This window comes from Nuphar pumila, chromosome 4 (genome assembly GCF_984573655.1).
Source record: "Nuphar pumila chromosome 4, dmNupPumi1.hap1.1, whole genome shotgun sequence".
Classification (NCBI taxonomy): Eukaryota; Viridiplantae; Streptophyta; class Magnoliopsida; order Nymphaeales; family Nymphaeaceae; genus Nuphar; species Nuphar pumila.
Window position 1 is genome coordinate 10,309,254 of NC_143252.1, and position 23,794 is coordinate 10,333,047.

At 36.2% G+C, this 23,794-nt stretch overlaps 1 protein-coding gene across 2 annotated transcripts; it reads left to right on the forward strand.

Moving 5' to 3' along the window:
* Positions 1–883: 883 nt before the first annotated feature.
* On the forward strand, positions 884–17,517 carry LOC149839334 (adenylate kinase isoenzyme 6 homolog). Of its 2 annotated transcripts, none has more exons than XM_090002473.1 (4): positions 884–985; positions 4,011–4,219; positions 16,924–17,069; positions 17,186–17,517. In XM_090002473.1, exons 2-4 carry the CDS (start codon positions 4,028–4,030, stop codon positions 17,376–17,378), a joined length of 531 nt encoding a protein of 176 aa, XP_089858599.1. In that variant the 5' UTR covers positions 884–985; positions 4,011–4,027; the 3' UTR covers positions 17,379–17,517. The 2 variants fall into 2 exon arrangements, with proteins under 2 accessions (XP_089858599.1, XP_089858600.1); XM_090002474.1 differs by having other exon boundaries at positions 889–985; positions 4,017–4,219.
* Positions 17,518–23,794: the final 6,277 nt, after the last annotated feature.

Here is a 23,794-nt window from a genome sequence, read left to right on the forward strand (position 1 = left end):
CATAAAGATAAATCAGGGAAAAAAGAAAACAATATTTAACATAGTTCCTATGCAACTAATTAGGTAAAATAACAATAGTTATCCGAGTTACTATATAATAGTTAATTTTTGGAAATTTTATATAAGAATTACCTTTAAAAAAATGAGCCGAGTTTGAAGAGTTCGAGCTTGAGCTGACTTGTTTATATAAGAATTACATTCCATTCACTGTTGGATGCAATAAGATTTGAACCCTAGACCTATTGACTATATTTTATATGTGGATTTGATGGATATCTGAATCCGATTACATGTAAAAAAGCAGTTCAGGTATGAGTTTTTTACCATATGAGTCCGAATCCATTTAGGCAACATCCGATTAGTCGGATCTGATATTGATCATTTCTGATCTGAACCCGAACTGTTTGCATCCCTAGCTAGCACAGATTATGCCTAAGCAAGGTCTACTGCAAGGGCGTGTAACATCGTGGGCCAACCTGAGACTCGCCCATTAGTAAATGGGTTGGGTTTCATCCTGGCACTGTGGCACCTAAGTACCTAACGATTTAGGGCTTAAATCCCTGAAATAAATCCAAACCCAACTACTCGACCCGTTGCCTGCCCTTGCCTACAAGCATAAACGTTGTTTTTTATAAATGTCTATGAATCTGGATCACTACAATCCTATAATAAATTCTCCAACTAGATCCACCACTTTCCATCCACATCGGGTCCCAAAAAGTCGGTATGCATCCGATCCTAATCAGTTCTTATGAAACTTGAAAAGTTCATCAGTTTTAACCGGATCAAGGGTTGTCGGATTTCGACGCTGGACACGTGGCATGTCAAGATAAACAACTTAATATTAAAGTATCTATTGTCACCTTATTATTACTCAGTAATGGAAAGACAGCCGCTGCTGCCGCTAAAAGGCTCGAAATTAGGGCTTCGATTCGGTTCTCTTCAATTTTCGCGCCTGTTTATTCACAACGCAAGGAGGGAGGAGGTACGTTCTCTCTCTCTCTCTCTCTCTATATATATATATATATATATATATATCTATATATATATCTATCTATCTATCTATCTATATATCTATATATCTATATATGTTTTGTGTCATCGCTTGGATCATTATGGTCAGATTTCCTCATTTTTCAATAAGCATGTTTCAGAGTTTCGATGGCTCTCATTTGCGCAAAAATTAGGGTGTTCTGGTGTAATCACTCGAATTTATTGTACCGATTTGTTATTGAAGTGGCGATGATTCTTGAGCCGATAGTGATGCGTTGATTCTGCAAATTCTTACTGGGAAAAGGAGTTTCGTTTCTAATATTGTTTTTGTTTCATTATTGCTTGAACTGGAAAAGATTCAATCCTCTTCATGGTACCCAAGTTGTTTACCATCAAGAGAAAAGAGTTATTTGCTTGATTGTGCAATGAATTCCATGCTTTTGTTGATCCCCTTTATTAGGTGTGATGTGGGATTCAGTGTTGCAATTCGCCGTCCCACCTGCACATCAGTATCTTTTTTTTCTCTTTCTTTTTCCCCTTAATACGGGTAAACTGTGAATTGGGTATTGTAGGGTTCTATATTCTTAGGGCTTTCATATGTCAATGTGCTGGATCTGTTATTTTGATTGATTAGATGTTAAGATTACAATATCTTCAATCCATGGTCTTCCGGTTATGGCTTGAATGGAGTAGTTGTGGTATCCAAAAGGGTGAGTCCTTTAGAGGATTTTAGGGACTGAGAGGATTGATTGCAGGAGTAGCTTTGTTTCAGAACTTGCATTCTGTAGTTTCTTATGAACCTTCATTTTATCAAGAGGACCAAGTTCCAACGACACTGGAATGGGAGGAATGTTAAACTAAGTGGAAATGACAGACAAAGGGTAGGGCTCTGTGACTGCAGAATGTTCACACTTTGCAAGTTTTGGTTTTCAGTGAATGGGGGTATTGGGAAATTTACACCCATGACAATGAGGAATGGTGATTTGCACCATTTTTATCATGTATAACATATCTGAAGACCTATGTCACATAGATGAGGGTGCAGATGTGGCACTTTAAAAAAACTTGGGTGCGGGGACGGTATATATATGAATTTTTCAACAGTTTTAAGTTAACACTAATGAAATGAAAACAATGATCATATCATCAATTCATCATGCATAAATTCATACAATAAATCAAATTAGCAATCTATAATTTATATTCTTCATCAATAAAAATAACACTACAATTAAATAAACCTAAATACATTATGGCTATGCTAAGTGATTTAAGAAAACATGAAACAATCAAACAAGTCAAGAAGAAAAAGGTTAAATTATACTAATAAAAGAAGCAAACAATGCGTAATTGCATACTAAAAGTGTATCATACACAATATATATGACGATAATGTAATGATCTTAATAATTTTCTGCTTTATCATCAACTTCTTCATAAGAAGGAAGAGTAATTTTTATTGTATTGAAATCATGCTCTCCCTCCAAGTCACACTTTTTTTGGGTTTATATCCCAAAATTTGGATGATCATTGTTTGTATTACAATTAAAATGTAAAAATGTTAAATACATGCATATTTAAATGAATTTACTAAGATCCCTTTATCTGCCATTTTCATCCTTAAAACCAAAAAAATACTATTCTTATTAAAATAAAATTCATAAAAAAAGCTGGCTGAGCTCAAAACCCAACCCAAGCTTGGGTTATGTTTTGGTGTACCTAGTCCTGAGTTCACTAGAGCTGAACCCAACCGGTCTGGGTTCGGTTTTGGTGAACCCAAGCTTGGGTTCACAAGAGCCTCTTTTGGAGCATGCTTGGGTTCGGCCCTTGCACCAACGAGGTGAGGAGGAGGAGGGATGATGAAGAAAGAGAAGAGTGGGAGGAAGGAGGAAGAAGAAAGATAGGAGGTGGAGAAGGAAGAAGAAGAAGAGAGGGGAGGAGGAGAAGGAATAAAAAGAAGAAAGGGAGGAGGCGGCTTTGAAGTGAGGAGAAGGAAGACGAAAGAGAGAAGGTGGCAGAGAAGGAAGAAGAATAAAGAGAGGAGGCAGTAGAGGCGAAGGAAGAATAAGAAAAAGAAAGAGAGAAGACGACGAAGGGGGGAGGATAAGGAAGAAGATGAGGAGTAGGAGAAGGAAGAGAGAGAGAGAGAGAGAGAGAGAGAGAGAGAGAGAGAGAGAGAGAGAGAGAGAGAGAGAGAGAGAGAGAGAGAGAGAGAGAGAGAGAGAGAGAGAGAGAGAGAGACCTATTTCACCATGCCGTCACCACCATCGTTGTTGCCATCGCCTCCTTTGTCGACACCATCGAAAGGGGAGGAGGAGTCGGGGAGGGGGTGACGCGATTGTGCCCTCCCCTCCCCCAAATTTATTTTTTTAAATTGGATCAAAATGGACTCTGTCAAAGTTGACCTAGTCTAGTTTGGATAAATATAACCCTGGGTACGGGTTGACAGCACCTGGTGCAGCAAATTTTAATATTTGCTGCGATGCAGGTGCAACAACCTTTTTAACGCGTCTGTGTGACGCGATGCGGGTGCAGCAACCTTTTTAATGCGTCTGTGTGACAAAGCTGAAAATTCAATAGCAGTCGAAAACAAAGATATTTAGGGTTGGTTGTTGATGTTGTCGTACGGGGCCGCTTGGTGGTATTGAGAAGCAAGGGTTTTCCATTGTTAGGCTTATCGGCAGGAGAGTTCTAGAAAATATTCATGTATTATGTGATTCATTGAACCAATGAGAAGGAACATCCATATTCTGTTTTGCTTTTAGGATTGGAAGACTTTGATTTGTTGATGAGAAGTTTGTTCGGTGGTTTGGTAATTATTATTGACACTTTGTTTCTGAACAAAAAAATATTGAAGTTTTTGAACCATTTTTATGGTACTTGTGGAATATTTCACATGAATTCATTTTCTGCTCAAAAATTTTCCTTTCCCTTTTTCTTTTGCCTTGTGCCCTGAGTTGGTGGTTTTCCGTGTGCTGTGAGTTTTATTGAGAAATTTGTACTATTTTGAACTGTAGCAACAGAAGAAGAAGAGATGAGTAAATGCCGTAGCAAGCCCAATATCCTGGTCACAGGAACCCCGGGGACTGGTAAAACCACAACGTGTGCATTACTATCTGAGGCTACCAATCTTCGACACATCAATGTTGGTGAGTTGGCTAAAGAAAAAAATCTATATGATGGATGGGATGAAAAATTCGAATGCCATGTCATTAACGAAGATGTGGTAAGAAGTTCTCTTTTAGCTCCTCAAGTTCATCATAGTTGCTTCTTGGTTTTACATTAAAATCACCTCTTTGTGAGTTAGCTAGAAATTGTTTGATTTTAGAATGTAAAAATTTTATAAGTCTTTTTTCGCATTTTCTCTTTTTTACCTATAGTTGCTATATATCTTGATGCCACTTTCCCTAGTCTTTGCCTTGTACTATATTAGTTACAAGTTTTTTTCTTTTTAAATTTCTTTGTCTATCAGAATAGCTTACTGAGCATGCAAGGAGATATAAAGAATATCTACTTTTATGTCAAGACAAGGTTCTTATTCAATGTTTTAGATAGAATGATACATATGTTGGGGATTTTACCAACAATTTGGAAGGAGACTGCAGTTCATAAAGATAAAAAGCTAGGCATCTTAATGGTGCTGTTTTTTTTGCTGCCTGCAATTAAGGCTGTTGTTCTTTCCAATTGCGTGTTTCTTTTAGTGACGTTTCCTGTATTTCAATACCAATTGATCTTTTATTCTACTATATTTATCCCTTGATGGTTGTGATTCTTCCTTTCTTTGAGTTCCTTATTCCTGTCTGATGCTTCGCAAAGTGTCTTTATTAGTTGCCTGTCTTCTGTTTATGCTTGACTGTTCTTAAAATTGATGGCTTGGGTTCCTTTCTATGTTCTGGTATTAGATGCTTGCGTATGATATTGAAGATTGGAATATTATAAATGCGTTCTCCAATGTATTTGTTTTATGGTAATCAGGGAAGGACTTTATAACCTAAGACTTGCTTAGGTGTGGGCTATTGCTATTCTTAGTAATGGGTTTTTCTTTTAGTGTGATGCTTGCAACCTCCAACTTTTGTAAAGAAGTTTGGGAATAAACTCTTTGGTGAGCCATCATGATTGGAAATCTGTTCATTAATGGGTTATATCCTTCCAACTTATAGGAAGATGAAGTATGATGCTTTTCCACCAAGCTTCCATAGCAAATGATTATTACCCAAGGCTTCATGCATATGTTTTCCCAACTAAGCATTTATGGCACAATAGTCATTGTGCACATCTAGATGTATTCCCACACTACAATATGAGCTTAATAATTATATACGTTCATGGACGAGTATACTTTTTCACACTGTTGCGTGTGACATTGGAGATAAGTTAGGGAAGACAACATGCTTATCTAATGCATTATCTCACCATCCTTTGATGGAAACAAAGCGTGTTTCATGGTATAGAGGGCATTGCATTTAGCTTTTAAGCAGTGTATGCCACCACATGATGCCACTTGATATTAGAGGACTGATTGGGGGAATCCGTCCCTTTATTTCACCTAGCGGATGTTCTTCATATAGTACCCCCATTTCTTTTTTGGTATTTTCTTTTCTATCTATGAAGCTTTAACTGCAACTTTTCTCATCCACTTGATAAAGTAGTGTATATTCTCTAAATAGTTTATTTTGGCTTTTGGAGTATCAAAATTGTTGTCGTGTATTTGAAGATTAGATTAGGTTATTTTTGAATTTCTTTTTTGGTCATTATTAAAATGACAAAATATTTTATTTTCTATTTTTTTATTTTTTATTTTATAATTTTTTGAATGACAAACTTGTCACGAAGTGGCAGAATCCAAGACACAAAGAAACTAAAGAAAACCACAATCTTATTATAAATAAATAAAATCCAAATGCTTATCACAATGCATTTGGCTAAATATAATGAAACATACATAGCCAAAAAAGAAGAATTTAAAAAATAAATATTTTATTAACGAAGAATATACACAATATACAGAACAACACTCATGGATACACTGTCTTTTTATATCCATCTCTCAACTATACGACAAAGAATGATAAATATATAGCGTAAGACATAATGGGTTTTTGACTAGTCAAACTAGTTGTTAGAGTTAGTCCTAACCAGTGTTGTATCTATAGTAAGATACATATCATTACTTTTTGGTTTTGTGATACGATACGTACTCGTATGCGATGTATAGTATGATACACTCCTGTATCGTGCCGTATCATACCATACACCTTCAGCGCACTGTAAAAAGGCTGAAAGTTAGTTTTTTTCATTTTGGATTTGGAATACCTTATGAGGGTCGAGTTCTCCATTTGTCTAGAGGCCATTAGAAGTGCATTTTCGCCATTTTTTCACCCAAAGAAGTAGGTTAAGGTAAAAAGTGCATTTCCACCATTTTTTCACTTTAAAAAACGGGTTAAGGTAAAAAATATTTATTATGAGTAAAATTACAAAGCTACTTTCAATTTTTTTTTGCCTCGGGGGGTGTTGCCCCCACCAACTCACCACGAAGTTGGATCCACGTAAACTTAGATTTATATCAAGGTAAAAATCAGGCTCCACACTCCTCCAACAAAGATGACATAAGATGATCCGTCATGGCAATGAGGCACTCAATCAATGAGTGGAAACCAATTGAAAATTGAGTGCAACTATTGTCATAATATTTTTGTTTATGTAATATTAAAGTACGAGTCTTTAGGCATGTTCTTAATTGTAAGATATTTAATATTTTACATTGTTCTTGTGAGGCAATTGATGTTTAATGACGTCTTATGCAGCTCATAGAGACATAAATGCTTCATACATGATTTTATGTTTGCATTTTGTGCAATTCATAATTATTTCATGTGATATGATGTTTTTAGAATTTTTGATATATATATATATATATATATTTTAAATTTTTTTGTATTTTTGATTTTTTTTATTAAAAATTTATGATATTTTATGATACGGTGATAGTTTGGGTCCGACTTATACGGGTAATGATATGATACTTACAATCTTGGTACTAACGGCTAGTTTAATTAGTGAAGCTAGCCATTAGAGTAAATCCCAATAGTTAGTTTGACTATTCAAACTAGCCTTTGAGATTTTCTCTAATGGCTATTTTGACTAGTCAAATTAGCTGGCAGAGGAAATCCCAACAGCTAGTTGGTCATTTAAAAAATGATCAAATAATAGAAAATACAAAAATAAAATATTTAGTCTTTTTAATAATGATAAAAAATAAATAAAAGGCTTAATATAATCTAAACTATACATTAAATATACTTAACCTAAATCCTAAAAGGTACACCTAGAATATTCTTAACACCTAAATACACAAAAAATATACTTTGGTATACTTTGAATACAAAGAAAAAGGAAATAAAAAAGAAATACCTAAATACACCTTTTATACTTGGATGAGCAAATATTGGCTACTAAGGAAGGTACAAAACTAATGATCTAGAAATCATTTGTGCAAGTTGTATCTACCAAGGTTGTAAGCATCGTATTGTCATCCGTACCGGTCGGGCCCAAAGTAACACTCTATTGTATCATATCGTAAATTTTTAATAAAAAATTTCTAAAAAATCCCAAAAAATAGCATTTTTAAAAAAAAATCATATCACATAAAACAATGATGAATTTCCCAAAATACAACCATAAAATTACATATGAAGCAGTTATGTTTCTATGAGCCGCATAAAACATCATTATACATCAACTAATATAGAATCATAGATAATATTGCATGCATATCTCACAAGAACTATGCAAAATATTAAACATCTTGCAATTAAGAACATGCCATAAGACTCATACTTTCATATTACATAAACAAAAATGTTACGACAATAGTTGCACTCGATTTTCTATCGGTTTTCACTCATTACCTGAGTGCGCCATTGCCATACCTGGTCATCTTATGCCATCTTTGTTGGATGAGTGTGAAGCCTGATTTCTACCTTGATATAAATGTTTAATTTTCACAGATCTAACTTTGCGGGAAATTGGTAGGGGTCAGCAGCCCCTGAGGCTATTTTATTTTTGAGAGTAGCTTTGTAATTTTACTCATAATAATAATTTTACCTATTTTTTTAGTGAAAAAATGATAAAAAATCACTTTTTTACCTTAACCCACTTTTTTGGGCGAAAAAACGGTGGAAATGCAATTCTAATGGCCTCTAGACAAATGGACAAGTTGACCCTCAAAAGGTATTTAAAACCTAAAATTAAAAAAGTAACCTTCGGCATTTTTAAAGTGTGTCGAAGGTGTATCACACAATACACATATATCGTATCACAAAACCCAAAAAGTAACGATACATATCGTATGATGCTTAGAACACTAGTATTGACTCAATCTAACCACATAGATGTGTTCAACATGATTTGTTTGCCAAGGATCGTGCTTTTCTGATGTAAAAATGTGATCTTTTGAGTTATAAAATTTTGGCATATTGTGGGCCGTTGATTTTTGGACCCCTCTAAAAACCGAACTACTTGTCATAATAACTTGATTCAAAACAAGTTTCATACTAAACAAACTATGTAGATCACATACGTAACATTTTATCTACAAAAAAATAGATTTTTTTAAAGAAAAGAGTGATTTCTACTCATTAGTTCCGAACCTTCATTAGTAGTCAATATTAACTATACTTGATATATATAAACATCACATGTGTCTTAGCACGAGACATTGAGGTTTGCCTTTTAATAGTCAAACTAGCTATTGGGATTTACTCTAACTGGCAGTTAGGACTAGCTCTAACGGTCAAACTAGCCGTTACGTCTTTCTCTATATATTGCTCATTCTTTTGTTGGATAGGTGTAAGAGGGTGGATGTAAATAGTGAGTGTATGTATAGGTGTTGCCTTTGCTTAGTTGTTATAGGCGTTAGGCGTAGCCTAGGCGGTGAGCCTCTTGGGGGGCCTAGGTGGTACCCAAAATAAGAAAATAATTAAAAAACCCTAAAAAACATAAAAAGAAACATGTATACAACATAAAATCAATCAATAATGAGCAATAGACAAATAATATGTCGTTGAATACTGAAAAACAATTATATTACATAACCTTAACCTGCTCAAACAAATTAAGAATAAACTAACAATTGAATAAACAAACCATACAACTAACAATGTTAATGAACAATACACAAAAAATAAAATCATGTATAGAGAAAAATTAACAACAACAATAGACAAATAATGTCTTCTTTTCTTCTCCTCCTCCTCAAAGAAGAAGAAAAAAATGATTTCTTCGAAACAAAAAAAAAAACTTCAAAAAAAAAACCTAAGCTTTAAGAAAAGCCTAGGTGGTGATAGCCTAGGCGGCAATATAGGGCCCCACTGCCCAGACCTGGTTGCCTTGGCGGTGGGACTGCGCCTAGGTGCCGCCTTTGACAACTAAGTTGCCTTGTATATTCTTCATTAATAAAATATTTATTTTCATTTCTTCTTTTTCTTTTGGCTGTGTATGTTTCGCTGTATTTAGCCAAATGCATTGTGATAATGCATTTGGATTTCATATATTTTTATGAGATTGTTATTTTTATTATTTTCTGTCTTGGATTCCATGTGTGCTTTCCCCCCTAGGGAGGCGCTTCCGGTAACTATGGATTAACCCTAAAACCTGTTAAAATGTAAAACTGTATATATATGTATATATAATAATATTATATTATTATATATATATATATAAATACATTTTTAATTTCATTCTTTTTTGTATTTTTTTTCCTTTATTTTTATTTTTTGTCTTTATGTCATCTAGTTCAGTTTGAACTAGAATGACTGTTGCTAGTCAAGTCCTGTCCAGACTTGACTAGCAATAGAGCTGTTGGACTGACACATTCCAACAGCTCTAAATAGAGCTGTTGGACTGTGCCCAACAGCTCTATTGAGTCCTCTTTCAGCTGTGTATATAAAGGGGTGCAGCCCCTCTTGTATTTTACTCCAATGCTTCTTAAGCAATTGGTTTTTCATATCAATAAAGAATACATTTTTATTTTTATTTTGTTTCCAGTTATACCCTTTTTTAAGGGTTATGCTTTAGTGTCATTCTTGACACTTGCTCTTGTTAATCAAAGCTCGTGTTTCGAAGATCCCCATTTCATTTCATGGTATCAGAGCCGCGGAAGTACTAAATCTTGAGGAAAAGCTGCCTCGGTTTCCGTGCCCGTTTGCAAAAGTGTTCGCCACTTGAAGAGAAGTGTTTTATCACTTCATTGGAGAAGATTTCACATCTTGTTGTATTGTTTTTTTTTTCTTTCTTTCTCATTTTCCTTCTTGTTTCTCTTCTATCCCTATTCTTTCTCTCCTTGTAATCGATGGATGACAATGATAAAGTCACCATCATGCCTATGAAATAAGCGATATGAACTATGTAACATGGGCTTCAATCATGAAGCACCATATATGGGGAAAAGGCTTATGGGGGATTGTGGATGGTTCCGATTCAGAACCTAAGCTATCTCTTACTAAAAAGGAGGGAGATAAAGAGGTCCCTCTATCGGAAGAAGAGAAAATCAAGGCTATTGCCTCATACGAGAAGAAATGGAAAGAATGGAGAATATCTCATGCGAAGATAATGTCATGGCTTATCAATAGCGTTGACATTAAAAAATGCTCAAGTCTTGCCAAATTTGATCATGCCGATAAGGCATGGGAATACCTTAAGAATATGTATTCCCTTAAAGATATTGCACACGTGTGCAACCTCCAAGAAAAAGTTCGAATGATGACACAAGGAGACAAAACTATTCGTGAATATTACAATGGGTTGTCCGAACTTTGGGAAGAACTTTCCCTTTTAGAACCAAAGTGGCATTGTGCCGAAGATATCGAGCTTCGTCAGAAACAACTCGATGCTGAACATTTTTACCAGTTTATCACTGGATTAAGGCCGGAATTTGAAACCACTAAATCGGCCCTACTTCACCGGGGAAAAATTCCTTCTATTGTTGAAACTATTGAAGAGTTAACAATGGAAGAAAATCGTCTCCGGAAAGGTTCTTTAAAAATTGAAGATGATTCCGTTTTAGCCGTGTCTAGACCAGGGAATCATGTTCGATCATATAGGCCTCCTCACTTTAACCGACAAAATGGTGACTATGATAAGAAGAAAGTTATTTGTCATCACTGTCATGAACCGGGACACTACAGGCCACAATGTCCCAAACTTAAGGAGCTGAGAGAAAAAAGAGCTGCAATTGCTAGATCGGAGCCTAAAGATCAGGATGCACCAGTTTCCCTGGCCCAACTAATGGAGATCCTTCAGCCTCTCATCAAAGGTGCCTCTTCCTCATCTGAAGCTTCAACCGGCGCAACAACCTTATCTTTTTCTGATTTAGGTAAAATTTCTTGGCTTCTTGACTCTGGTGCATCTTTTCATATGACCCCAAATAATCAAAGTCTATCCAAATGTGTTAAAAATAAAACAAGTGTGTCAAAGGTCTTTACTGCTGATGGGACTTCTCTTGAAATAGAAGGAATAGGAAATTTTGAAAAAATTTATAAAACAAAAAATTTTTTTATTCCAGAAATTAGACATGTTCCCAAATTAAATTTAAATCTTTTATCTGTATCTCAAATTTCTGATTATGGGTGTAATATTTCTTTTTCTTCTCATGGTTGTTGGGTACAGGATCGCCAGTCAGGCAAGCTGATTGGGGAAGGCCATAGAGAAGGAGGACTCTATTACATGGATTTTTTGGAAATGCCGAAGAAAGCTTTTTGTTATAATATTCAAAAAATAGAGTTGGAACTGTAGCATAAGAGACTTGGTCACCCACATATAGCCAAAATCCAACATTTTCCAAATCTAGGGAAATTTTGTAACTCTGAATCATTTGATTGTAAAGATTGTATTCTCGGCAAAATGAAAAGATTACCATTTCAGAACAGAACCTTTTTCTCTTCAAGACCACTTGAATTAATACACTCGGATGTTTGGGGTCCTGCACCAGTAATTTCTAAAGGAGGATTTGTTTACTATGTTATTTTTGTCGATGATTTCTCCCGACATACGTGGATGTACTTTCTCAAACATAAGTCTGAAGTATTTTCATACTTTCAAACTTTTCATAATATGGTTAAAAACAAATTTCAAAATGATATTACTATTTTTCGCACAGATTCAGGGGGAGAGTTTTTATCCACAGATTTTCAAAATTATCTTAAATTGCATGGCATCACACATCAAAGATCTTGTCCTTACACACCTCAACAAAATGGACTGGCAGAACGAAAACATCGCCATATTATAGAAACCACTAGAACTTTATTAATAGCAAATCAAGTCCCTAAAGACTTTTGGGCAGAAGCTGCCTTAACTGCCACCTATCTCATTAATAGGATGCCATCTTCTTCGTTACAAAATATCACTCCCATTGAAAAACTTATGAACATTTCTCCAGACTACTCTAGATTAAGAATATTTGGGTGCAAATGTTTCATATTTACTGACAAAAATGATAAACTTTCCCCTCGTGCGATTCCCTGTGCCTTTTTAGGATATGCTAAAAACCAGAAAGGTTATAGATGTTTTGACTTCAAAAATAATAAACTATATGTGTCTAGAAATGTTTCCTTTCTTGAAAAGGAGAGCTTCTTTGATTTTAGAAAATTAAAAGACGTCACTGAGTACTCCTTTTTGCTAGATCTAACATAACATCTGATGAATATGACCTTGATTGTAACTTTGATGATGATCAAAGAATTATTGATCTTAATGTTGAAAATGAAGAAGTTCATAGAGATACTAGTATTCAATATTCCAGGCGACAAGAGTCTAATACTCCATGTGCACTTGAGAAATATTCTAACATTCCAACTAGACAATCATCTCGAATCACGAGGCCTCCAGAAAAGTTTGTATCATACGAGTCTTTCTCACCCACATATAGGGCAGTTATTGCATTAATTCACTCATATGAATAACCATCCACATATTTTCAAGCAAAAAATGATATCAAATGGATAGAAGCCATGAAAGCTGAATTAGATGCACTTGAAAAGGCTTCTACATGGAATATTTAAGATCTTCCTCCAGGGAAGAAAACTATAGGATGTCGATGGGTTTATAAAATTAAAACCAAGAGTGATGGTACTCTTGAAAGATATAAAGCCCGTTTAGTAGCCAAAGGTTATGCCCAAGAATATGGGATTGATTATGAAGAAACCTTTGCTCCGGTGGCTCGTATGACTACTGTCCGAACCTTAATTGCCTTAGCTTCTATAAAAAAATGGTCTATTTTTCAAATGGATGTCAAAAATGCTTTTTTAAATGGAAAGCTAGTTGAAGAAGTATATATGGAACCCCCTCCTGGTCTAAGTATTCCTAAGGGTAAAGTCCTTCGCTTAGAAAAAGCTCTTTATGGACTTAAACAAGCACCAAAAGCTTGGTATGATAGGTTTAGTCGTGTTATGATTGATATTGGTTTTCAATTCTGTTTAACTGACACTGCTTTGTTTATTAAGAATTCTGATGCAAGGATCATTGTGCTTTTTCTCTATGTGGATGATATGATCATCACCGGAAGCGATAAACAGGGAGTTGAAACAATCAAAACACTTCTTAAATCTCATTTTGAAATGACTGATTTGGGCTTGTTGAGATATTTTTTAGGCATTGAAGTTGCTTATTCTCCTAGAGGATATTTATTATCTCAGACTAAATTTGCTTTTGATATTGTTTTCAGGTCTGGTATTACTGATAATAAGAAAGTTGACACTCCAGAAGTTGTTAATGTTAAAATGAAGATTGATGATGGAGAACTTCTTGCAGACCCTACTCCTTACAGACAGCTTGTCGGGGCACTTTCCTATCTATCCATTACCAGACCAGATATAGCACATGCTGTTCATACAGCAAGTCAATTTCAACATGCTCCTACTTCTGTTCATATGGGAGCAGTCATGCGTATTATCAGATACATCAAGTCCTCTCTTTCACGAGGACTTTTCTTATCTTCCTCCTCTTCTCTTGATTTAATTGCATATACTGATGCTGATTGGGGAGGTGATCCCAATATCAGACACTCAACCACTGGCTTTTGTGTCTTTTTAGGAGAATCATTAATCTCGTGGAGGTGTAAAAAGCAGCAGAAAGTATCTCTCTCATCCACCGAAGCTGAATACAGAGCCATGACAACCACGACCATGGAAGTAGTTTGGCTCCGACGACTGCTTGCTGACATGGGAGTTGAAGCAACAAAGGCTTCACAAATGTGTTGTGACAACAAAAGTGCGATCTACATTGCCAGTAACAGAACATTCCACGAACGCACCAAACACATCGAAATGGATTGTCACTACGTCAGAGAGGAATATCTACACGGGATAATTGATCTGCCATATGTCACTTCAGAATATCAGTTAGCAGACTTCTTTACAAAGCCTCTCGCTGCTCCCCGATTTCACTTTCTCTTAGACAAACTTTCGCTCATTGTACCGTAAGTTTGAGGGGGAGTGTTAAAATGTAAAACTGTACATATATGTATATATAATAATATTATATTATTATATATATATAAATACATTTTTAATTTCTTTCTTTTCTGTATTTTTTTCCTTTATTTTTATTTTTTGTCTTTATGTCATCTAGTTCAGTTTGAACTAGAATGACTGTTGCTAGTCAAGTCCTGTCCAGACTTGACTAGCAATAGAGCTGTTGGACTGACACAGTCCAACAACTCTTAATAGAGCTGTTGGACTGACACATTCCAACAGCTCTAAATAGAGCTGTTGGACTGTGCCCAACAGCTCTATTGAGTCCTCTTTCAGCTGTGTATATAAAGGGGTGCAGCCCCTCTTGTATTTTACTCCAATGCTTCTTAAGCAATTGGTTTTTCATATCAATAAAGAATACATTTTTATTTTTTTTTTGTTTCCAGTTATACCCTTTTTTAAGGGTTATGCTTTAGTGTCATTCTTGACACTTGCTCTTGTTAATCAAAGCTCGTGTTTCGAAGATCCCCATTTCATTTCAAAACCAAAAGCCTTTTCTCCTTTTCTTTTTGTTTTTCTCTCTAGAGAGAGTTCCACATTGGATGATTCCTTTTTCTGAGTTTTCTAATACCCACCAAAGTGGGTTGCCAAAAGAGTAAATAAAGCTCCTTCTATGTGTGGTTTCTTGGAGCTTAAGAAAGAGGTCTCCAATATTATTTGGCAGCTCAAGCCACATACACCACACTGTCCTATCACACCATAAGTATGCTTGGAATCATCTCAAAAGATTAGTATGGCTGGTTTCAAACCTTCATGGACAACTGCAACTTTGGCTAAAAAGTTATTAGAGGATGAAGGGAATATTATAGATTGTTTGGAAAATTATAAAAATTTTATTGGAGCATTGCTGTACTTGTTATTTACCAAACCTTTTGTATTTTTTTTCTATGAATCAGTCATCTCGATATATGCATGCCCTTTGAACATCACATATGGAGACAACAAAAGAGATTCTTTATTACATCAAAGGCATCTAGTGAATGCTATTCTTATTACGACTCAGTAAAGAGTTTCATTTTCTTTGCCTTTGAAAGGGGATGCTTACTCATATGCAGATTGGGTTGGGGATTCCAAGGCTAGAGCCAGATATTGTGTACATTTAGGAGATTACCTGATATCCTCGGGCTGTAAGATGTAAATGATAGTAACTCAGTCCAACACAGAAACTGAGTATAGGACAATGGCTGTAACAACATCAGAAGTGACATGGATAAAAAATTTATTTACTTTGGGCATTCCATCTTTCATATTCAAACGGTAGAAGTGCAGTTGGGTTATTGTTGAGGCATTTCAATATAATAAAGTCAAACACATTGAGTTGGATAATCATTTTGTGCCTGAAAAGATTGAGTCTCAAGAGCTATAGACTCGATACCTCTATGAAAATGATCAAATTGCTGGTTTGTTCACAAAGGTGTTAATGAAGATGAGAGATTGGAAATTGAGAGGCAAGCTATTCATGGTTGCTACTCATGTATAGCTTGAAAGAGGCGGTTGGAACATATTTGTATACTGGGTTCATGATACATGATGGCATATTTGTAAAATATCATATCTTGTTATGTTATTTTAGTCCCAAGCAATTATGTAACTAATCAGGAATGGATTTATAATCTACATGCATCTATCTTAAATATAAAAAGCACATCATAATGATTCCTCAAATTTTTTTTGTTTTATTCCTAAAAAAATCTCTTCATAATGGAACACCCAACTCTTGGATTTTGCTGCAACTCTCTCACCTTTCTCTCCTCTCTTCTTCAATTTTTTACACAATTCACCCCCATTCTCTCTCCCGTTTCGCATATATGATGAAAAAAAAAACGTTTAACCAATATCAGGTTGGCTTGAGCTTAGCCGTGTGCAGTCGATCTCGAGCTTGAACACGTATATTCAAGCTCGACTTGAGCTCCAGCCGAGCTGGAGCCTGGCCAATAGAGCACTGAGTCCCAAGATGTTCTTTTTTCCTCTCCAGGTAAAAAGTGCTGCTGGAAACTGTCCCATATCATTCCCTTGCTATTTCTGTTATCTAATTTAGCTTGATTCTTGAACTATTGGCATTCATGGAAACTGCTACATCAACTTATTTACTTATGGAATTAATGAAGTCTTTCAGTCAATTCCATAAATGCGCATGCATGTGCAGACATGCTCACAACTGCATGGGTAGCGAGTAGGAGTGAAGACAGCCACAGACTTACAGACAGTTCTATTAATGTCATAGAAAAGATCACTGCTAAAGCTTTAATTTGGTTAAAGTATTTAGATGTGTGGTGGATTTTCCTGCTTTTCTGCATCTTGTAAAAGCTAGAAACAGCTGTCACATAATTCCTAATTTATTCACTTTGAGTACTAGTGCCGTCCAGTGCGGTCATATAATGGTGCTATTTTGTTGTTGCAGCTCTGTGATGAGATTGAAGACATGATGGAAGAGGGTGGAAACATTGTTGACTACCATGGCTGTGATTTCTTTCCGGAACGTTGGTTCGACTGTGTGGTGGTCCTGCAAACAGAAAACTCTGTGCTTTATGATCGCCTGACAAAAAGGTGATGCTGAGTTTTGTAGCTGAGTTTTGTAGCTGTGTTCTCGTTCACAACCATTTTCTTCTCATTCTATTACTGTAGTCAATTCCATATGCTGATGTTGGTTGTGTTAATCACAGAGGATACACTGGAGCAAAGCTTACAAACAATATGGAATGTGAAATATTTCGAGTACTTTTGGAGGAAGCGCATGAGAGTTACTCACAGGATATTGTATTGGCCTTACGGAGCGATTTTGTAGATGATGTAAGCAAGAATGTGAATACACTAGTTGAATGGATCAAGAATTGGACACAAAATTTCAGTCAGTAAATGATTGGTCCTGGTAAGTGTTCTTGGATAATTTAAGAAGTTTTGTATCATGTTATTGTGAGAGAATATATAGATCCAAATATTTATGTAAAAGTCCTTGAATGAACAATAGAAGACGGTTTCTTTTTTCAGATATAAATCTTTGGTGTGATACTAATATTCATATGCAGAATGACTTGTAAATTGATGTCTCTGTTCTAGAATCATTTATCAAAGAATCATCAGAGAACTTTAAATGATTGAAATGCCATGTGTTTGGCTTCCTTTCTGTGCAGCAACTTGTGTGAAAGTCTGCATTGTCTGTAAATGCTTTGGAATTGGAGTTCATAGTTGCAGTTGCTGAAAATCATGTAGTGTAATATTGACTTGGTCAGTCTTCAAAATGATGGTTTGGTGTATTGAACACAAATCGATACCAATTTGTCTTAAAATGATTGTTAGTCAAGCATGAAATCAACCTGTAAGTAAGACCTGACGATCAACTAATCACCGGTAGATTGAAATGATAAATCAATCTTAAAAAAATGTGGCAATTTCAACCAAAGTCATTTTTAGGAGGACTGGCTATGGACATTGAGCGCAACCTAAAATTGTAATTGTAGTAAACGTTTTAGGGTTACCAAAATCACTACCAGTGGATGGAGTCATTAAGATGTGAGAACTGCAAATATGAGAACCGCCGTGTGAACTGTGGTTCTCATGGGTTTTTTGTTCCTCTTAAATCTAACTGTACGGTTGTGATTTATATCGGAAATACCTAGTTCACATTATAGCTCTCATATTTTAGTGGATATATATATATATATAGAGAGAGAGAGAGAGAGAGAGAGAGAGAGAGAGAGAGAGAGAGAGAGAGAGAGATGAAAACCTGCTAACTAAAAACCCTACGAAACTTGCTAACTAATTGTGGACCGTCCCATCAAAAGACGATCAGACGGTCCATATTGATCTCTTTCATAGGACTAACCTTTCCTTAGTCCCAGCCCCAGCCCCAATCCCGTTTCCTCTCTCCCTCTGACCCCAGTCCCCCTCTCTCCAGCGACAACGCCAGGCTCTACTCTGGTGACCCCTGCCCTGTTCACTCTCTGTTCCACTCCTTCCGAAAAAATTCAAGTCTGTCTCCTTGAGAAGAGTAATCATAGATTTTTTATTAGAAGAGAATCTTCTAACTCTGGTTTGTCTTAGTTATTGAGTAACTAGTCTATGCCTTATCAAGAGAGACACTACTTATACAGAAAAGATTGATGTAACAAAGTTGATGCTACGTAAACAAATGTTTTTCAACATAATGTACCATATACTAGAAATCATGGTTGTAGGTTGCATCTTCTCAACAAGACCGTATGGATGTATTCAACATAGTTTATTTGATAAGAATCAAGCTTTGGATCTTGTTTTTTAATATAAAAAACAGGATTTATAAAGTTATGAAATTTTTGGCACATTGTGAGCCGTTGTTTTTTGAAGATCTTAAAAAACTTACATGCATGGCATAATCACATAATCCAGAACTTGTTTTCTACTAAATAATGCATGTAGATCATGTTTATAGGGTCGGATAAATAAAAAGTTTAAAAATTTAAACTTTCTATTAGGTGCGAGTAGGTGTTCGGAAGCTGTGTGTGTGTGTGTGTATATATATATATATATATATATATAAAAAGAGAGAAAGGGTGCTGCTAACTACTCACGCAGCTGTCAGATCGCATGCTAAAAGTCACAAAAATGACTTTTAGTTGTGGTTGTTGACTGGTGATGCCTTTTCGGCAGAAAACAAATTAATGATATGGTGCATATCCACTCGCGGTGTGCTAAAACCTGGTCAGCAGTTACCACTATATATATAGTAACTAGTATCATCAAACATGCATTTTTGTCCTACATAATCGGACGATTTTGCACCACTGATCGTGCATGCGATCTGTGGTGCAAATTTTTTTTGCACTGAAAAAGGTTTTTACCAGCATTCTTGACTGCCACTAAAGACCTGGACAGAAAAATGGTCTTTAGCAGCGTTCACAACCACCACTAAAAAGACTTTTTGACGCGCGGAGTGCGGCTGCACTTTCGATCATGGTTCGATGTTTATATATGAGTCACTAGAATATGAGAACTAATGTGTGAACCACCATTTTCATGGATTTTTTGTTCATTTCTCTGGAATCTAATCTTACAGATGTGCATGCTTGGTTTTATAAGGACCCACTCTTGAATCATCCTATTTTGATGCATAAACAAGATTTTTTTAAGGCTTTAAAATCAATGGCTCATACTCTTTATAAATATTCAATCATTCAAAAATTATATTTTTCATCAAAAATACACGATCCAATGGTTGAATCCTAGCAAATTCACTATATCAAGCATATCCACATGGTTAGATATGCAAAAAAAGTGTTGAAAATGCCCATATTTCTAGTTCTCATATTCTAGTAATTATATATATATATATATAGTGTTGGAATTAGGGGTATCAACAGGTCAGGTTTGGTTCGGACCCAAGTGAAACCATACTTGAACCAGATTTTTGGGTATGGTATCGGGTTCGGACCTGGATCTAATTGAGTCCACTATAAGAAAAACCATACTCGAACCCGATAAGAGCTACATGAACCAAACTTGGACCATACCCAGTAAAACCATATTTTTATCATTTTTACATTGAAAAATTACAGGTTCTAATCAGAACTCGGGTCAGGTCCAGGTTTGTGTATTAATTGGACCTTTGGGTCTAGACCCGGGTCTTAATCAAGTCTTCTTATTTATCACCATACCCGGACCTTATAGGGGTTTCGTTTGGGTCGGGTCTGGGTAAATTAGGGCCGTTGACACCCCTAGTTGGAATGGGTCCCACCTTTGAGTAGCTCAAGGGTGTTATGTCCCCACGACAACCTATGACCAAAATCTTTCTTATTTTTTGAGTCTGTAAACATCATTTTTTTCATTGAAAACATATGATCCAGGTATGGATTCTTAGTAAATCAACCAAGCCCAACACATTTATAAGGCCGGAACCATGTAAAAAGCACGGGAGAAGCCGGAAAACCCATCAAGCACCTACTCAATACACTATATATATATATATATATATATATATATATAGCGTTGGAGTCGGTCCCACCTTTGAGTATCTCATGGGCGTTATGTCCCTACAACAACCTATAACCAAAGACTTGGCGCTATTCTCATTGGAGAAATTGGCGGTATTGAATATGGATCGAATATGCACCGTCGCCATGTGTTGGGACATTTGGTAGGAGCTGCTAGTGCCCGTCGCCATGTGTTGGGACGTTTAAGTTCTAAACCCAATGGTATGTTGTGTAATTGGTGGGGGTCCCTAACCCTAGCTAGACTTAGAAAACAAAAAAGGAAAAAAGGGGTTTTTGCATTGTGTTTTCGGCCAAAAAAGTCTCTGCCTTTTTGTTTTAACTTTTTAATAACGTCCCTTAGGTTGACAGACCACCCTTTTTGGCTGCGGTTTAAAAAAAAATCAAAATAAACTTTGAACAGCATGTCACCTTGTGTTGGGACGTTGCAAGTTCAAAACCGGTGCAGTTGTATAACTGGTGGAGGTCGGCTTAACCCCAACTTGCCTATCACAAAAAAAAACTTAAATAAGCTTTTCCATTTGAAAACAACTATAGGGTAGAACCTCCGTTTTTGGCACCTTATGTAAGGACATTGTATCCTGCTTGCATAACATGCAGTAGGATTAGGGTTTGCACTCGATTTTAGGTTAGGCATCGTAGCCAACTTTGCTCGCGGGCAGCACTCACCAAGCGTTTGATGCTAGGTCTATTCGAAACTAAGAAAGACATGTGGTTGTTCGTCCAGCCCGTGTGGGGCACCATATATGGGTTCTTTCCATTACATTTGAGATCGGTGGAAATAATTGTAGAACAAGAAACAATTGGCTTTTATGATTTCTTTAATAGCGGAAAAGATGAGAAAGATCAACAACATGGGATATGAAAAGGAAAGATGTGTGAAGAAAGAAATACCAAGAGCATATTTGCAATGGCCTGTGATTCTTGTTTTTTTTTTTTTTCAAGATCCCATGGAAGTCATGCTCATGATCTTGGAGACTTGTCCATTCCTTTTCATGAGATGAATCGTGACTTTATGCGCAAGATTCAAAAGAAAAAAATTGCAGAGGCGTTGAAGAAAATGAAATCAAGAAGAGCAGTTGGCCCAGACGGTATACCTATCGAGGCTTGAAAATGCTTGGGAGAGAAAGGTTTAGAATGGTTGACAAATCTTTTTAACAAGATTTGGCAGACAAATAAGATGCCTAATGAGTGGAGGAAGAATGCTTTGATGCCTCTATATAAAAATAAGGGTGATATACAAGATTGCACAAACTATCGTGGTATAAAACTCATGAGTCATACTATGAAACTTTGGGAGAGGGTGATTGAGTACAAGTTGAGGAAGGTTGTCATGATATCAGAGAATCGATTTGGTTTTATGCCTGGAAGATCAACTATGAAAGCTATACATCGTCTTAGACAACTTATTGAGAGAAATAGAGAGAGGAACAAAGATTTGCATATGGTTTTTATTGATTTGGAGAAGACATACGATAGAGTACCTAGGGACGTTCTCTGGTGAACAATGATGAAGAAATGTGTTTCTCTCAAGTACATTAGTATAATTAAAGATATGTATAAAGGAGTAGTAACCAATGTCCGAACTTGTGGAGGAGTAACAACCAATTTTCCTATAATGGTTGGGTTATATCAAGGATCTGCTTTAAGCCGTTTCCTATTTGCTATAGTAATGGATGAGCTTACGAAATCAATTCAAGAAAATGTGCCGTGGTGTATGTTGTTTGCTGATGATATTGTTTTGATTGATGAGTCCAAAGCTGGGGTTAATGCTAAGTTAGAATTATGGAGATTGACATTGGAAGCAAGAAGTTTTAAGTTGAGTAAGAGTAAGACAGAATATATGGAATGTCGGTTTAGTAAGCAACGAAGTAGTGATGGGAGTGTAGTGAAGCTTGATGAGCAAGAAATACAGGTGGATGATTGTTTCAAATATTTGGGATCTATCATTCAAAAGTATGGAGAAATTGATGGAGATGTAAATCATAGGATAAAGGTTGGGTGGATGAAATGAAAAAGTGTAACTGGAGTGTTGTGCGGTCATAGAATGCCATTGCGGTTGAAAGAAAAGTTTTATAGGACGACTATTAGGCCCACTTTACTATATGATACAGAATGTTGGGCCGTCAAGAGACATCATATTCAAAAAATGAGTGTAGCTGAGATGCGTATACTTAGATGGATGTGTGAAAATACTATAAAAGATAAGATTCAGAACGAAGAGATACGTAAGAAGGTAGGCGTTGCACCTATTGAAAATAAGATGAGAGAGAATCATTTACGGTGATTTGGACATATTCGGCGAAGGCCTAATGATGCTCCGATTAGAAGGATGGAGAAATGGGAAAATATATTAGTTAAAAGAGGTCGGGGTAGGCCTAGGCAGACTTATATGTAGATGATAGGAAAGGATATGGAGAAATGGGAAAATAAATATTTATGTCTTTATGATCATATCGTTGTAAGGTGTCCAAACTGGCCATCTGATGCAGATGTGAAGCACCTGTAAGATCCATCTAGATCAATTTTTGCTATTTGCGTTTTAATTTTTAATCAAATATTAGACGTATTTGATATTCACATTACAGTTAGGTTTTCTGTTTCTTATAAACAGCCATTGTAGGGACTTAGTTTAAGGTTTATACTGTCTATTGCGAGTAATTTCCATTTTCCTGCATTTTCTTTTATTGTTTAGTATATTTATATTTTAACATATTTTAGTGTACATCAATCATAGATTTGGAGCCCTACATTACTGCCTGTATCCAAGGTTAGTATGGTAATCAAGGTTTAAGTACTGCACTTTATAAGTCCCATGACAACCAAGATCGTGATCTCCAATTCATGATTTCAGTGGTATTTCCACATTCAAAGCAAGAAATCTAGTCCCAACTGAAAAAACCAGCTTAGCCCCAAGGAGGTTTGGCGTGGTGGGTTGGGGCCTTGGCCGCTGGATAGGCCATCAAGGTTCGATTCTCATGGGCATCTCTCATCTATGCAAGCCGATGCCCAGCATAGGCCCTGGGGCCAGGGGTCTAGCTTCAAAGTTTTATGTTGCCGGCACAACGACCATAGGTATGGCAGACAAGGTTTAATGTGCTTCTGGCCTTCTCCACTTGCAAGTTCTTTTTGTTTTTGGAAACACATGAAATGGGAGATGACTTCTTGTTATGTGGGAAATGATTTAATACAAGCCTTCTTAAAACCAAGCACTTGTCTGCCACATTCATCCCATTCTCTATATATACACCAACATAGGCGGAGCGGGGGGAGGGGGGCAGAACTGGGCTGTAGCCTAGTCCTGCCTCC

Bases quoted from the DNA above. Each gene is read 5' to 3' on its own strand.
- LOC149839334 (XM_090002473.1), top strand. From the start codon at position 4,028: ATGAGTAAATGCCGTAGCAAGCCCAATATCCTGGTCACAGGAACCCCG. The intron at 4,220-16,923 runs GTAAGAAGTTCT...TTGTTGTTGCAG, and splicing joins ATGTCATTAACGAAGATGTG to CTCTGTGATGAGATTGAAGA. The intron at 17,070-17,185 runs GTGATGCTGAGT...TGTTAATCACAG, and splicing joins TATGATCGCCTGACAAAAAG to AGGATACACTGGAGCAAAGC.